This window comes from Lathyrus oleraceus, chromosome 7 (assembly GCF_024323335.1).
Source record: "Lathyrus oleraceus cultivar Zhongwan6 chromosome 7, CAAS_Psat_ZW6_1.0, whole genome shotgun sequence".
Taxonomy (NCBI): Eukaryota; Viridiplantae; Streptophyta; class Magnoliopsida; order Fabales; family Fabaceae; genus Lathyrus; species Lathyrus oleraceus.
Genome location: NC_066585.1, coordinates 190,522,569 through 190,539,030, shown reverse-complemented (window position 1 = coordinate 190,539,030; position 16,462 = coordinate 190,522,569). Strand labels below are relative to the sequence as shown.

Here is a 16,462-nt window from a genome sequence, read left to right as displayed (position 1 = left end):
AGAACCTTTTTCATAAATGAAAGATATATTGTCTTAAGTGATACAAAACAATGTTTCGGCCACGATTGTTGAGTAGAGATAAGTGACGCTTTTCCGAATGTAGATTTATGAATCCGTTCGATGTGTGGTACGCGTCCACTCCTCATCTGTTTTGGGTAAAACGATGTTTTTGTCGATTAATACAATATAGCTTTCGCTAAAATCGACCAACAAACAAACATTTTTCTACCCAGAACTACGTAAGCCTTGATTTCTCTTTTGAGATACGTAGGAGCAGGATTTATAAATCTTGTCAGGCCCACTAATAAAAAAACTTAGGTTTAGTCCTTCGTTAAAAAAAAATCCAAAAACATTTCTTCTCTCTTCTTCCTTTCTTTCCCACCTAATAATTCGAAAAGCCTAACATTTCAAATTAACATTAATGCACACAACTGACCTAATGGTTCCCGTTGAGTACAACGGACGTGAGGGGTGCTAATACCTTCCCCTTGCGTAATCGACTCCCGAACCCGGATATTGGTTGCGATGACCATATCTTATCCTTTCTTTTGTCTTGGGTTTTATCGATATTTCCCCTTTCCTTTTTAGGAATAAATAAAGTTCGGTGGCGACTCTGTTCAGTCCATCATTGCGAGCGTGCTATCGCGTTTCGCTTTGAAGTCGTATCCCCATTTTTTTCGAGGTGCGACAGTTAGGTTTAGTCTTACTCATAGCAACTGCAAACATGAAACATGTTTTTTCAGTTATGAAATTTGTGAAGAATTAACTATATAATATAATGTGTGATCAATGATTAAATAACTCTCTTGTAATTTTTATAAAAAAATATTTTTAGAACAATTAACAATATCATTTTAATTAATTTTCAAATAGACGATTTTTATTATAAATATACTGAATTAAACAATATTATTTATTATTTTAAATATAATTTATTTAAATCACACAAAAATATAATGTTTGGTATACTCTGATCATTATCAATATCAAAATAGGTTACTTTAGGTGAAAGAAAAGTTTTTAGTAAGGAGTCTCTCTCATCTCACTTATTTCTTTTACCATGATAAAATAGATATAAGACTAACGCTTTTTAAATGCGTATAAAAGAACTTCAGGCTTTAACATTTATTTTGGAATGGTGAGGGAGTAAATATGGAGCAAACTAACAAAGCAAAGTACCATTTTGAAAATTGAAAATCTTTGTTTAGGCTCACTCACACCGTCACCTAACCTGTCCAAACTTCAAACTGACACACGCTTCTCCTTATACACAGAAAAACCGCCACAAAATCAATCTTTCTCATAGAGTTCAATTCCTCACCGGAATAAGAACAGCAATTAGCGACTCTCGCGGTGGAGAACAACCTTTTTTCAAAAAATCACCGATTCGGACCGGACGAAACAGTTACGCTAGTAGCTGCCACGAGCTCAATAATCACGTGCATTACGCAGTTACCGAGATGCCTAGCTCTAAACCGTTAAGACAGAGAAGCGTGAACAGTGGCGGTAGTTTTGGGGATTCGGCGGTTACAGCCGTTGATGGTGGTTGCGAGAAGGAAGGTAGCTCTGTTGGTGCTGTAACATCAGAGACGGTGGAGCCGTTGGAATTGAAGCGCCTCTTGACGGAGGAATCGATTTGTAAGTAGAATCATTGCTTACGCGCTCTTTTCAGAAGATTTAGGTGTAAAACTAGAAAATGATTTCATATCTAGCTACTATTTTTGCCTTTTTATTTCATATATAAACTTTTTGTTGGTGTAAATTTAACTAAATTTTTCGTACTTGCGTCCAAATACCCATTATTAACATATCATAGTGTGTATTTTTCATTCAATACAAGGCTTGAGTGTGGTCTAGGAAAAAATTTCAAGGTCTAACTGATTTGGTATTTCTCATATGTTTACTTTTAGGTTTAGGTTTGAGTGATATGACCTATTAAACTATTTAAAAATATACTTTATCAAACATATTTAAATACACTAATAAATTAGTATACCAATACGATTAACTTCTAAGAGTTGTTTTTTTGGTGAAAGTTTAGAATTTAGGAGTGTATTTCACTTATGGTCAAAGGTTCGGAACAATTCTTATATTAAGACCGTTTATATAGATCAAAGAATATTGAATTTTCAAAAAAAAAATCAATACAATTAAATTGTGTTTTAATATTTAATGTGACATTTTTTTTTAGAGAATTTCAATATATATACACTATCAGATATTAATAAATTTAAATATACAAAAAAAAATTATATTATTAAGTTTAACTTCTTGAATAAGTTAGTAAATTTATAAATTAATTTAAAATAAAACTTTTAGTATGTTAATAACAATAATATAAAAATATCCAGCAAACAAATAATAATAATAATAATAATAATACTAATAATAATAATAATAATAATAATAATAATAGAATTTAATTGATATACAGTGACAGTATAAAGAGGCCGACTATTAAATTTAAATTTTCTTTTACAAAATTCTTAGTTCTATGTAATTATAAAAATAAAGAGAAAATGTTAAGAAATGTGGATGAACCTAACTCAATCCTATAAAATTGATTGGAAATTTGGAGCGTGAAAATAAATGGTGGGTCGTCCGATAGTGGAAATTGGCTCCACCGGATTTTAAACAGAGCTCTCGATACCATGTTAAGAAATGTGGTACAAAATCGGCTTTTAAGGTGAGGGGTGTCACTATATATAAATCCTTTGTGGATTCTATCTTTAACTAATGTGACACTTGGGTTTTTTCCAATACGTCCCTCACGCCCAATACTTTTGAGCTTGATGCGTGGATATTGGCCCGAATTGTCGATATGTGGGATTTGGTTTTTCCAATACAGCTCCTTGCGCCCAACATTTTTTGGACTTGGTGCGTATATATAAATGGTGGGTGGCCCATAACTCACGCTCAATACTTTTGAGTTGATGTGTGGATATTGACCCGAATTGTCGATATGTGGGATTTGGTTTTTCCAATACACCTCCTTGAGCCCAATATTTTTTGGGCTTGGTGCGTATATATAAATGGTGGGTGGCCCATAACTCACAGATCTCTGGATCGGAACCAAACTCTGATACCATGTTAAAAAATATGGTTGGGCTTAACTCAACCCTACAAAACTGACTTTTAAGGTGATGGTTGTTACTCTATATAAATCCTTTATGAACTCTATTTTTAACTAATATGGGACTTGGTTTTTTCATGATAAGAAAAATATCAATTTCCTCTCTTTTTTGTTTTCTCTCCACCCAAAAATGATACACAACAACCCATTTTCACTTCCCTTTATCCATTTTATCTCATCGTTTTCGTTTTCTAAGAATTAATTGGGTTTGTCCAGTTTCCCCTACACAATGTGGTGTGACTGGTCTTGGTTTTTTATTTTTGTATTTTTTATCTATAGACAAAATGGTAATAACCATTTGAAATTCACGTAAAAGTGTGAGGTGCAGAGTTCGAACCGACCGGTCTTGGTTTCTACATAGAGGAAATCCAAAATTAAGGCATGTTTGTCTTTTTTTATATATACAAAATTCTTAAGAATATGGTTAACAAAGTTGATAATAATTATGTAATCTTCTTTGAAAACAATACATCAAAAGAAGTATCTCTAGTTTTTTTGTGAGAAGCTAAAAATATTAGCTTCATAAAGACTTAGAAAAGCTATTTCATAAAATACTTTTGTTAAGCTGAAAGAAATTCCCTAAATAGAATTGATTTCCAATCTCTTTCTAGTTGGTTGTTTCTTGGTAGCCAAGTAAAAATTGGCGTGAATTCATGCTTTTTAGCTGGTTGCATAGAAAATTGATGTGGCTTATCATTATTCTTATGTTTCATCTGTTTATCCATCTATCTAAACTAATCAATGGTTTGTAGTTCTGATAATTTTAAGAAGCCTATTGCCTTTACTTTTGTGTATTATTCTGGTAAGGAATTTATGCTGTAAATGTTTTCAGTGACAGTGAAGAAATCACCTGTAGCATACTTCTTGGAGAAAGTTGGCAATGGAAATTCTTTATGGAACACAACAACTCTTGGGGATGAAAAAGGAAAAGAACGGGTTTATGACACTATCTTCCGCTTGCCATGGAGATGTGAATTGGTATTTGGTATACTTGTCTTTTCTTCGTCAAAAATAAAAATAATTAGAATTTTCCTTCAAACTTATCAATTAATCAGAAAAATATATAATGTAGACTTTTGGGGGGAAGGATGTAACCCAAAGCTATTCATTTACTGAGAAATAGTTACTTTAGAATTGTGTTTGTGTATTTCTGTTTAGGCATTCTACTTTTTATGTTATGATATCTCAAGTGCTGAATTCATTTGCAGCTTATAGATGTTGGCTTCTTTGTCTGCTTCAATTCCTTTTTATCATTGTTAACTGTGATGCCAACAAGGGTGGTAATGATCTTTTGGAAGCTTCTGAAAACCAGGTTCGCCACCTTTCTTCAATATTACTCTGTCATAGTACTTTGATGTCATTCAGTGTACCTGCTAGGATTTAGATGATATACTTATCCCTCTATATATCTTTTTGTTTAGTTTAGAGTTTTCACTAGAGCTGTGATCATTTAGTTCAATCTTGTATTCAATTTCCAAAATTTTATTAAATTTATAAAGGAAATTGAACACGGTTCTTTTTTGTTGACTCATGTCACCCAGATGAAGCACTTGGTTTAATCAGACAATCTACCCTGATTCTGTGTTCACCACAGAAGTTGAATCTATCACATGATTAATGATATGGTCTGCTAATTCACATGCTTTGATTTGTTTGCTCTTCTACTAATTTTCATGTTCTGTTTTAAATATTTAGGTGGTGATTCATGATTTCCAGTTTAATTATTTAATTTAATACTATCAAGATGACCTCATCATACTCATGGCAGGAAGTTCAAGAGGCTGTCTACAGTTGAATTGTCGGATTTTGGCTGTTTTGTTATTATGGCTTGTGGAATCACTGTTTTGCAGCAAATAGGTTTAGTTATAGTTTTCTTCTATAGTTGTATCTTACATGTTTCCATTTTGTATTAATCAGGTTGCTTTTTATACTGAAATTTGTGTTGTGCTCACCACTCATAATTTTTGTTTGTTTTAGATATCAGCTTAATATATCATATAATCCGTGGTCAAGCAACAATCAAATTGTATGTGATCTACAATGTTTTAGAGGTGAGCATAAATTAACCCTTACCCAAGTTTTACTTATTAATTTGGTCTCCTTTCATACCAAATTTCTGGACCCCTGATAGGAAATCAAGACGAACATCCAAGTTATATTTCTTGTGTGGCATTTCCCCTCCAAACTTCTCTATTATAGATATAGAGTAATAACATAGTGTGACCAACATGATTCTATTTTGGTTCTGTCTTATGTCGATTGCCTAAGTCCCTTATGGTGTGTTTGCGTTCTGGATTTGATAGGGTTTTAGATGGGAAAGCTTTGGAGGGCTAAGTCTATATTTTAATACATACATGAGCATTAAATTTGATGTTCCTTTTTTAATTTTATTTTTAAATATCAAATATATTTTTTTTAAAATATAGACTTAGCCTTCCAAAGCCCTCCCTTCCCAAAACCAACACAGAAACACGTGACTTGGAGTGAAACTTATATTTTTACTCTTTCTTGAACCATCTTGCAGGTATTTGATAAATTATGTCAAACTTTTAATGGGGATGTGTTGCAAATGTTATTTCATTCAGCAGATGGACTTGCAAGATGTCCCCCTGAAATGCGAAGTATGAGATTCTGCATTTGGAGATTTATTTCCGACCAAATTTTAGCGGTTATTACAACAAATATCCTTTTTTATAGCATAATATCATGATAATTTTTTTTTGCCTATAGTAGTTACTTTGGGTTAATTTCCTTGACTAGTCATACTTGTTCATTCTTTTATTTTACTAGCTCAGGCAATTACTTTATCAGCCTGCATTGTTGCTCACTACAATGCACTTCCAGCTTTGCTGGTGTCAAATAATTTTTCTGAGATCAAAAGCTATGTGTTTAAGGGATTCAATAAGGATAATATTCACAGTATGGTGTACTTTGGTGAGTTATCTCTCCAACTGTAGCTGTGTTTTCATTCTTTGTTAGTAGCATATTTGGGATTTCATTTTTTTAAAATTGATTTCAAACATGAAAAAGGGCCTTAACGTCATGTTTTATTGCCTAATTGTTAGAATACAGTTTAAGTGAATCCTCAGAAGCTTATGTCTTCAAATGTTCTCCCAAATCTCAATTATCGATAATGATAACCTAGTAAAGTTGCTTAAATGTTATGCAACTTGAATCTGAAATATATCACCTTCTTTTGTCACATTGCTTTCAACTGTACTCTTGTGCTTCATAATACAGTTGCTTCTAATAGTTCCTACATTTGATAAAATGCATGTTCTGCATTTCATGTTTAATCTTATTTATGATGTACTTTTCATATTTGGTTATATTATTTTCTGTTTGTCCCTTTTACTTATTGCTGACAATCAGATTCAATTGAGAGATTCCACATCTCAACATTTATCTTATTCGTTTTGGCTCAAAATATTCTGGAGGCAGAAGGCCCCTGGTTTCAAAGCTTTTTCATTGTAAGATTATTTGGAACTTTATAGTGTCTAATATATATTGCATAAATTTATCAAAATGCAGATCAATTTCCTTTGTTGTCTCAGTTTTTCTTAACTCAGAGCTATTTTCTGTGGTGCAGAATATGCTTTCGGTTTATCTATGTGAAGTAGCTATTGATATTATCAAACATTCATTCATTGCTAAATTCAATAACATCACTCCCATTGCATACTCCGAGTTCCTTGAAGCTTTATGCAAACAGGTATTGTCATTTGATTTCATGTGGATATTAGCTGTGCAATATAACTAGTAATTACTGCTTAAACAATATAATAGCTGGAACTACTTTTGTGCAATATTGTTTATTTTAGACTAGTAGGTTTTCACAACTGAAATTTTCAGTGGATTATGTGAATCATACTATTGAAAACACCGTCCATAACTCAAATACATTTTACAAACTTCTTGATTTTTAATTTGTTTTATATTAGAAACAGCAATTTGCAGTGACATTTTGTCTATTTTCTTTAATGCATAATTTCAAATACATAACTGTGAAGTTTTTATTTTGTAGACTCTACATATGCAAACTGAGGATGTAAAGAAAAACTTGAAATTTGTCCCTCTTGCTCCAGCGTGTGTGGTGAGACTGAAATTATTTTAGGGCATGTCTGGAAGGACAGGTATGGTGGGAAAGGGAAAGAAAGGTTAATGTTGTATGGAATGATTATAAAGTCATATGAAAATACTCACTCTATACCTTTAGTTTTGAAAGACAAGTTTCTAAATGTCCAAATATGATTATTTATTTAGAAGGGGGAAAAATTACCCTCCCTTCCCTTTCCCTTTCCCTTCAAGGTTCTCCATCCAAACATACCTTATTAATTTTACCCCTTCTGATATATGCCTTCTGATTTGATGCCTTTTTTCCCTTTCTTTTTCTAAGGTTATTCGAGTTATAGCCCCGGTATACGCTGCTAATCTTCCTTACAGTCCCCTTTCATGGAAGCTTTTTTGGATTATGCTATTTTCAGCAACAACCTATATTTTACTCACAAGCCTCAAGAGTCTAATTGGCTTGCTTCTAAAGAAACATGCCACTTGGTATGTTAATCGCTGTCAAAGGAGGAAGCATCATCTTCATGTAGACTAATTCAGGGAACTACTAGTTGGATGCACTCTGCTACTGAAGGATTCCACTGCTTGTGCCTGGAAATTACGCACAGAAACAACTTCTTAAGATAACTTATTGACTTGGGGGTGATCAGCAGCACTTGGCAAGTATGAAAACAACTTCAAGTTCATCCAGAAGGTTTTTGAACTTGCAGGTGAGCCAGAGCCTAGTGAGTGGAACTGGAACTTCTTCCTTTGCAGTTTTGTTAGCAGTAAACTGATTTTCCAAAATGAGGAGCATTAAGTTATGGGTTGTGCGTTATTGCTGGCATCCATTTGGGCCTCCAACATGCAGAAACTACTTGTTGTAAATATTAGATTGTAAATAGTAATTATTTCTATTAGTAATGAGGCCCATTAGTCAAAGCCCATTAGGTCTTCTATTCTCTCTTATTTAAAGCATGTAGATGTAACATGTAAGAATCACTTTTTAATATATCAGTAAAATATTTTATAACATGGTATCAAGAGCTCCCGATTTTGGGGGATTCGCTTCCGCCTAAACCCTAGCCGCCTTGTAGCGGAGTTTTTTTTTACTGCAGTTTGCAGTTTGTTGTTGTTTTTGGGTGTTTGGGTCATTGTTGTTTTGCGTGCTTCTTGTTTTTGTTCACTCATCTTTGAAACCCTAACCCATCCTGTTTCTTGGTTTGTTTTCTCTCGATTGTCCTTTCAATGACTGAGATTATTAACGATCAACCACCTCCACCTTTACCTCCACCTCCCACAAATCCACCAGCCCCATTTAATGCTAAGGATTTTGTCGTTCAAAAAGGTTATTGGCTTACCGGCAAAAATTATTTTCAATGGTCTCAGTTCATCAGACACACTCTTAAATGTTGCGACATGCTTGATCATATTGAAGGAAATCCTCCTCTGGTTACTGCTCCTAACTTCCCTTCCTGGGATAAAGATGATTCTGCTATTATTACTTGGCTTTGGAACTCCATATCTCCAGAAATTAGTAGAAATTGCATGTATCTCTCAAGTGCAAAGGCAGTTTGGGAGTATCTTCGTCGCAGTTATTCCATGAAACAAGATATGTCTGCTTGTTATGATTTAAAGAGGAAAATCTTCAACACTAAGCAGGGAAATCTTTCGATCACTGAGTATTTTGGAGTTCTCAATGGTTTTTGGATTGAGTTGGATCAGTATCAGAATTTGAAGATGGAGTGCAGCAAGGATACTGCCACCTTGAATACTATTGTTGAGCGGGATAGGATCTTTGATTTCCTAGCAGGCCTTAATGCTGAATTTGACCCTATTCGGGTGCAGATTTTGGGTAAGGAAAAATTTCCTGATCTTAATGAAGTTTTTTACACTGTCCGTAGTGAGGAAACCCGTCGTCAAGCTATGCTTCATGAACAGCCCCCGGATGTGTCAGCATTAGTAGCTAGCAAAACAACAAGACAAGGACCACCACCATCATCATCCAAGAATGTTCGTGACAAATTCTATTGTGAGCATTGTAACCGATCAGGGCATACAAAGGATAGGTGTTTCAAACTTCATGGGAGGGAGCAGGTTCTTAGCCGAGGTGGCGGTTCTCGCAACATGCACCAGTATCAGGCACATGTTGCTACACATGTCCAGGATACTGAAAGCTTTGAAAAGAGGGGAATTGATCTTTCCTCCTTCAGTCAGAATGATGTGGAACGGTTGAAATCTATGCTTGACTCCATGAGTAAGCCTTCTGGTTCTGGATCTCTAGCAGTTACTGGTAAGAGTTTGTGTTCCCGATCTCTTACTGTTTGTGGTAATATTCCTAAGAATGCGTGGATTCTTGACTCTGGTGCTACTAATCATATGACATTTGATTCCACATTATTATGCTCTTATACCACACCTTCGAGTATTCCTTATATCACTGTTGCTGATGGCTCTCATGCTTGTGTTGTTGGCACTGGAAATATTGACTTGCAACCTCCATTCCAGTTGCAATCTGTGCTTCATGTTCCCACACTTTCCCACAATTTAATTTCCATCCATAAGCTTACCCGTGATCTGAATTGTAAAGTAATTTTTTCTATGTCCCATTGTGTTTTTCAGGACCTTACCACGGGACAGACGATTGGAATTGCTAAGGAAAAGGAAGGGTTATACTACTTCTCTGATGACCATCCAAAGGTGTTGTCCTCCTGTTTCCAGTCTCAGTCTTCCTCTTCAGCCTCACAAATTTGGCTTCAGCACAAGCGTCTCGGTCATCCTCCATTTTATATAATTAAGTCTATGTTCCCGTCGTTGTTCTTACACCATTCTGTTGAGTCTTTTAAGTGTGATGTTTGTCAGTTGGCAAAACACAATCGTGTATCTTTTCCTTCCAGTTTTAATAAAAGTGATGAACCTTTTGATTTGATTCATTCTGATGTTTGGGGACCTGCCCCTACCTCTAATATTTTTGGTGCAAAATGGTTTGTCTCATTTATTGATGATTGTACTCGGGTAACTTGGATTTTCTTGATGAATACTAAATCCGAAGTACCACAAATATTTATCCAATTTTATAATATGGTACAAACGCATTTGGGAAAGGCATAAAAAGAATTCGTTCTGACAATGGTAAAGAATATGTCAATCATACCTTTTCCAACTTCACTAGTAAACATGGCATTCTCCATGAATTCACATGTGTTGACACCCCACAACAAAACGGTGTCGCAGAAAGAAAAAATCGTCATTTACTTGAAGTTGCTAGATCTCTCCTTTTTCAAATGTCTGTTCCTACCTCTTATTGTGGTGAGGCAATTCTTACTGCTGCCTATCTGATTAACCGGGTCCCATCTCGAGTGTTAGGTAATCAAAGTCCTGCCCAATTTATGCTTTCACGTTTTCCATCTGTTCCTATCTTACACACTCTTGAGTCTCGCATTTTTGGTTGTGTTGCTTTTGTTCATGTTCACAAACAATATCGCAACAAATTGGATCCCCGTGCTGTCAGATGTATCTTTCTGGGTTATGCACCCAACAAAAGAGGGTACAAATGTTATCATCCTCCGAGTCGAAAATTCTTTGTCTCCAAAGATGTCACCTTTCATGAAAATGTGTCATATTTCACTCGTTCTCAGTCTCAGGGGGAGAACATAAGTGACTTAGAGTCAGAGTCAGAGTCTGAGTCCGAGTTTCTGATCCTTGGTCCTAGCCTCCCTAGAACACCTATCAGTGTTCCCTCTCTTGAACCCGAGTTGTCACCTAGTTTGAGTTTGAGTCCTAGTTCAACACCTGAATCTGAGCCAGTAAGTGTTCCTGGTCCTTCAAGGCCTTCTGTTTTACAGGAATCAGCACCTCCAACACCAACTCTAGTGTATCAGAGAAGAAGTAAACCTGACCTTCTCCAGAAACAAATTCAATCGCCTGAACCGGAGGTAAGTACTGAAAATGATTCCTCTAGTGATGATTGTGCCATTTCTGATACTTGTGACACTAATCCAGTTGATTTACCCATTGCTTTGAGGAAGGATAAAAGATCTTGTCCCTCCCTATATCGACACCCTATCTCTCAATATGTCTCCACTAAACATCTTTCCACACAATATCAAAGTTTTGTTGCAGCTGTTGATTCTGTGAAAATTCCATCATCTGTTGAAGAAGCATTGCAAAATAAAAATTGGGTCCAAGCTATGGATGAGGAAATGAGAGCACTTGAAAAAAATGGTACTTGGGAGATTATTGAAAGGAAAAGAGACAAAAGTCCAGTTGGATGCAGATGGATCTATACTGTAAAGTACAAATCTGATGGTACACTTGATCGGTACAAAACAAGACTAGTGGCAAAAGGTTATACTCAGACGTATGGTATTGATTATGAGGAGACATTTGTCCCAGTGGCAAAGATGAATACTGTTCGAATTTTACTATCTCTTGCTGCTTCATGTGGATGGGAATTGCAACAGTTTGATGTTAAAAATGCGTTCTTGCATGGAGACTTAGAGGAAGAAGTGTATATGGAGATTCCACCAGGTGTTGGCATAACAAATGGAGCTAACAAGGTGTGTAAATTGAAGAAAGCCTTATGTGGACTAAAGCAGTCCCCTCGGGCATGGTTTGGAAGATTCACAAAGGCAATGATGTGTTTGGACTATAAGCAAAGTCAAGGAGACCACACTTTATTTTTTAAACATTCACAAGGAGGAAAACTGACTATACTTCTTGTTTATGTTGATGATATTATTGTTACAGGAGATGATTTGACTGAGAGACATTTCCTCAAAGAGAAATTATCAGCAGAGTTTGAGATGAAAGACCTTGGGCAACTCAAGTATTTCTTGGGAATTGAGGTAGCCTACTCAAAGCAAGGCATCTTTATTTCTCAAAGGAAGTATGTGCTTGATCTTTTGCAGGAAACTGGCAAACTTGGATGCAAACCTGCAAGTGTTCCCATTGAACAAAATCACAGGATAAACTTTGAGGAGGAAAGTGACAAAGTTGACAAGGGTCAATATCAGAGATTAGTGGGAAAATTGATTTACTTGGCACACACTAGACCAGATTTGGCATATGCAGTCAGTGTGGTGAGCCAATTCATGCATGATCCGAGGGTGAGACATTTGCAGGCTGTAGACCGCGTTCTACAATATCTTAAAGCAACTCCAGGGAGAGGACTTTTGTTTAAAAGAGGTGGAAATCTAACTATGGAGACTTACACTGGGGACTTACACTGATGCAGATTATGCCGGATCAGTGAGTGACAGAAGATCTACGTCAGGCTATTGTACTTTTCTGTGTGGTAACCTTGTAGCTTGGAAGAGTAAGAAGCAAAGTGTAGTTGCTCGATCAAGCGCCCAGGCAGAATTTAGAGCTATGGCATTAGGAATTTGTGAGCTATTGTGGATGAAACAAATTCTAGAAGACTTAAAGATACAATGTGAAGGTCCTATGACATTGTTTTGTGACAATAAATCGGCTATTAGTATTGCTCATAATCCTGTTCAGCATGACAGGACTAAACACATTGAGATTGACCGACATTTTATCAAAGAGAAGTTGGATAGTGGACTGATAACTACATCTTACGTTCCTTCCGGGCATCAACTGGCAGATGTGTTAACAAAAGGCTTACCAACAGAAAGATTCAGGCAACTTACTTGCAAGCTGGGAATGATAGATATCCATTCACCAGCTTGAGGGGGAGTGTTGTAAATATTAGATTGTAAATAGTAATTATTTCTATTAGTAATGAGGCCCATTAGTCAAAGCCCATTAGGTCTTCTATTCTCTCTTATTTAAAGCATGTAGATGTAACATGTAAGAATCACTTTTTAATATATCAGTAAAATATTTTATAACACTACTGAAACTTCATAATTTATGCGTTGTATTATGGCTGCAATTATGCAAGAATTCTTTGAACATGAAGCATGTGAAATATGGAAAATTTAGAAGAAATATATTGTTGCCGCTGGGAGAATGTCTGTATGGTGACATGGTATCGAGTATATGAACACACTATATAACTCTTTACTTGGTGATGGGACCTGAGCTTTGATTGTTTGAATAATTAAGGAAGGTACGTACGTTGTGCTGTGTGTAATTATAGAATCTATCAATTTCAGGCGATAGCATTCTCAAAATGGAATGAAACTCTATCAATTTGCAGAGCTGTTTCAATTAGATTGAGATACTTTTCAACCAAAACCAAATGTAACACACAATATAAATGTAAACATCATATATATAAAAACTAAAATATACATTCTAATTATAAATATGTATGTTTTAGAATATATCAGATTATACAACAAATTATCTGTTAAAATTCATAAATATTTTCATTGATTCTATTTGAACCTAAAACCTAAGCCACTATCTCTCTGTTGTTGTTCTTCTCAATTCATCTAATCTCTATCTTCCCTTCATCTTTCCTCTCCTCTTGCACTTGTTTTCAGTCACTTAGTTGGTAAGTCTAAAAGATACCATATTATTAGCATCGCCGATTTTAACTTTTTTGAGGTGTTGTAGCTCATAAAGCACTTGAACTGCAGCAGAATCAAATGAGCTCTTCTTATCACGTCTAGCTTCTCCTTTTCATTTTATATTACCATCATCTGGTATGCACAAGGTTATTTTCCATACAAAACAATTAGTTCATTTGCTTCTGTTGGTTTTATTATAGCAGAGAGATTGAGAAAGTGAAAATTTCGATGCTTTTATTCATAACAGCCAAAATATTTATAGTGTTCACAAAAGTAAAACTAACCACCACCACATTAGGAACGTGGGGGTAACTGACTAAACTTGTTCCTAAAGTTTAGAATCCACTAATTGACTAAAACAAAACTGAAACAATAATGAAAAAAAAACTTAATGCAATCCAAAAGCAAATAATTAACACTCCTCCTTGCTTTAGGATTTGCAAACTCCAATTTTCTGCCTCAATAACTCAAACTTGCTGACTGGAAGAGGCTTTGTAAACAAATCTGTCAATTGATCTTCTGACCTGCAATAAACCAAAGTCACTTCTCCATTTTGCTGCATCTCTCTTAAGAAGTAGAGCTTGATGTTAAAATGTTTAGTCTTGCCATGACACACTGGATCCTTTGAAATTGCAATTGCTGCCTGGTTGTCGATAAACACTTCTGTCTTATGATTCTGTTGGAGATGTAAGTCACATAAGATCTTTTTCAGCCACAAAACTTGATTTACGGCTGCTGTTGCTGCAATGAATTCAGATTTTGCAGTGGATTGTGCTACTGTCTCCTACTTCTTTGTGCACCATGAAAAAACTCCTGAGCCTAGACTGAAACAATATCTTGAAGTGCTTTTCATGTAATCAATGGATCCAGTCCAGTCACTATCATAGAATCCACATAACTTGAAATTTTGACAGCTCTCAAACTTGACACCATAATCAACAGTACCTTTAATATATCTCAATACCCTTCTTGCTGCCTTTAAATGCATTTCACTAGCACAATGCATAAATCGAGAGAGAAGACTTACAGCAAACAGAATGTCCGGCCTTGTTGCAGTGAGATACATTAAACATCCAATCAAGCTCCTGTAATAGCCTTCATCAACTTTGTCAACACCATCTTCCTTGCTCAGCTTCTCCTTTTGGTTCATTGGTGTGCTAACCGCTTTGCACTCCTCCATTTGATTTTTTTTTTAAGATTTCCTTAGCATATTTTTTTTGACATATGAACAAATCATCCTCATTTTGTTTGATCTCAATTCCAAGAAAATAAGACATAAGACCAAGATCTGTCATTTCAAAAACTTGCATCATTTCTTGTTTGAATTCTTCAACCAACCTTGTATCATCTTCAGTCACTAAAAGATCATCAACATAGAGGGAAACTATGAGAATTTTTTTTCCTTATGTTTTACATAAAGAGTGGCCTCATATAAGCTTTTCACAAAGCATATGCTCAATAGGTGTTCATTTATCCTACTGTACCAAGCTCTTGGTGCTTGTTTTAATCCATAAAGGGCTTTTTTTAGTAGATAGACTTTATCTTCTTCACCATGCATAACAAATCCCTCTGGCTGCTCCACATATATCTCTTCTTGTAAAACTCCATTTAAAAAAGCTGATTTGACATCTAACTGGAATACTTTCCAGCCTTGTTGAGCAGCAACTACTAACACCAATCTAATTGTATCTAATCTGGACACTGGTGCAAAAGTGTCAGAATAATCAACACCAAAAATTTGTGCATACCCTTTTACTACAAGTCTGGCCTTGTATTTATTGATAGAGCAATCCACATTAAGCTTTGTTCTGAAAACCCATTTAACTCCAATAACTTTTCTATCTTGAGGCTTGTCAACCAGCTCCCATGTGTTGTTTTTTTAATCATCGAAATATCATCTTCCATTGCCTTTTTCCCTTTTGGATCCTTGAGTGCTTCCTCACAACAACTAGGTTCGCATATTGCTACATTACATCTTTGATATATGTCTGACAACAGCCTTGTGCCTCTAATAGGAGGGTCATCTTCTAATTCATTCTGACACAACTCTGTTGTTTGGTTTCCGCCATAATCATCTTCAATATTGTTAAAAAATCCAATTGTCTTTTTTTTTCTTCCAATCCCATTGTTGATCTTCATTGAAATGCACATCCCTAGAAACAATCAACTTTCCAGTTTGAGGATGATATACTTTATAGGCTTTTGAAACAGAACTATAACCCACAAAAATACCCGAAATTGCTTTCTTGTCAAGCTTGTCGCGCTTAACCTGTGGAACATGTGCAAAACAAACACAACCAAACACTTTGAGAAAGGTTAGTGAAGGCTTATATCCATACAAAGCCTCAAAAGGAGTTTTGTCTTTCAAAGTCTTGGATGGAAGTCGATTTTGAAGAAAAACGGTTGTGTTTGCCGCTTCGGCCCAAAATTCTTTAGGCAATTCCTTCTCATGCAGCATGCATCTGGCCATCTCCACTACTAATCTATTTCTCCTTTCACTAACTCCATTTTGTTCTAGAGTGAATGGGGTTGTTGTCGCATCCGCGAAAAACAACCGGCGGGCTAAAACAAAAACAAACAGAGCCGCCACCGTGCGTTATTTATCCCAAAAGAGGGAAAGGAAACGCTCGAAGTAAACCTGGAAAAGACATGGTCTCGCGACCAAAGAGAGATGGGATCGGGAGTCGATTATGCGAAGGGAAGGTATTAGCACCCCTACGCATCCGTCGTACTCGACGGGATCCACGCTCAAAAGGAAAGAAGAAAGGTTGCTAAACGCTGCTCAAAAGAATGCACACAC

General features: G+C 35.7%; 2 protein-coding genes across 4 annotated transcripts; one reads left to right on the top strand and one right to left on the bottom strand.

Annotated features, from left to right (window-relative positions):
- The first annotated feature begins 1,100 nt into the window (after positions 1 to 1,100).
- Positions 1,101 to 8,210, top strand: LOC127106149 (protein POLLEN DEFECTIVE IN GUIDANCE 1). 3 transcript variants are annotated; one of them, XM_051043442.1, is made up of 11 exons: positions 1,101 to 1,638; positions 3,966 to 4,111; positions 4,342 to 4,445; positions 4,902 to 4,990; positions 5,111 to 5,184; positions 5,658 to 5,814; positions 5,900 to 6,067; positions 6,506 to 6,603; positions 6,723 to 6,845; positions 7,158 to 7,266; positions 7,530 to 7,668. In XM_051043442.1, exons 1-10 carry the CDS (start codon positions 1,461 to 1,463, stop codon positions 7,245 to 7,247), a joined length of 1,227 nt encoding a protein of 408 aa, XP_050899399.1. In that variant the 5' UTR covers positions 1,101 to 1,460; the 3' UTR covers positions 7,248 to 7,266; positions 7,530 to 7,668. The 3 variants fall into 3 exon arrangements, with proteins under 3 accessions (XP_050899399.1, XP_050899398.1, XP_050899400.1); XM_051043441.1 differs by having other exon boundaries at positions 1,103 to 1,638; positions 7,158 to 7,226; positions 7,530 to 8,210; XM_051043443.1 differs by having other exon boundaries at positions 1,407 to 1,638; positions 3,966 to 4,118; positions 7,158 to 7,226; positions 7,530 to 8,210.
- Positions 8,211 to 14,446: 6,236 nt separating this feature from the next.
- Positions 14,447 to 14,842, bottom strand: LOC127102832 (secreted RxLR effector protein 161-like). Its single transcript, XM_051040160.1, has one exon. The coding sequence runs from the start codon at positions 14,840 to 14,842 to the stop codon at positions 14,447 to 14,449; it is 396 nt and encodes a 131-aa protein (XP_050896117.1).
- Between the last annotated feature and the right edge of the window lie 1,620 nt (positions 14,843 to 16,462).

What these genes read in the sequence shown, in the direction of transcription:
- LOC127106149 (XM_051043441.1), top strand. Translation starts at nt 1,461, where the DNA reads ATGCCTAGCTCTAAACCGTTAAGACAGAGAAGCGTGAACAGTGGCGGT. An exon ending in TGCCATGGAGATGTGAATTG is followed by an intron (nt 4,112 to 4,341) that starts GTATTTGGTATA and finishes ATTCATTTGCAG; the next exon opens with CTTATAGATGTTGGCTTCTT. An exon ending in TGGAAGCTTCTGAAAACCAG is followed by an intron (nt 4,446 to 4,901) that starts GTTCGCCACCTT and finishes TACTCATGGCAG; the next exon opens with GAAGTTCAAGAGGCTGTCTA.
- LOC127102832 (XM_051040160.1), bottom strand. Translation starts at nt 14,842, where the DNA reads ATGGAGGAGTGCAAAGCGGTTAGCACACCAATGAACCAAAAGGAGAAG.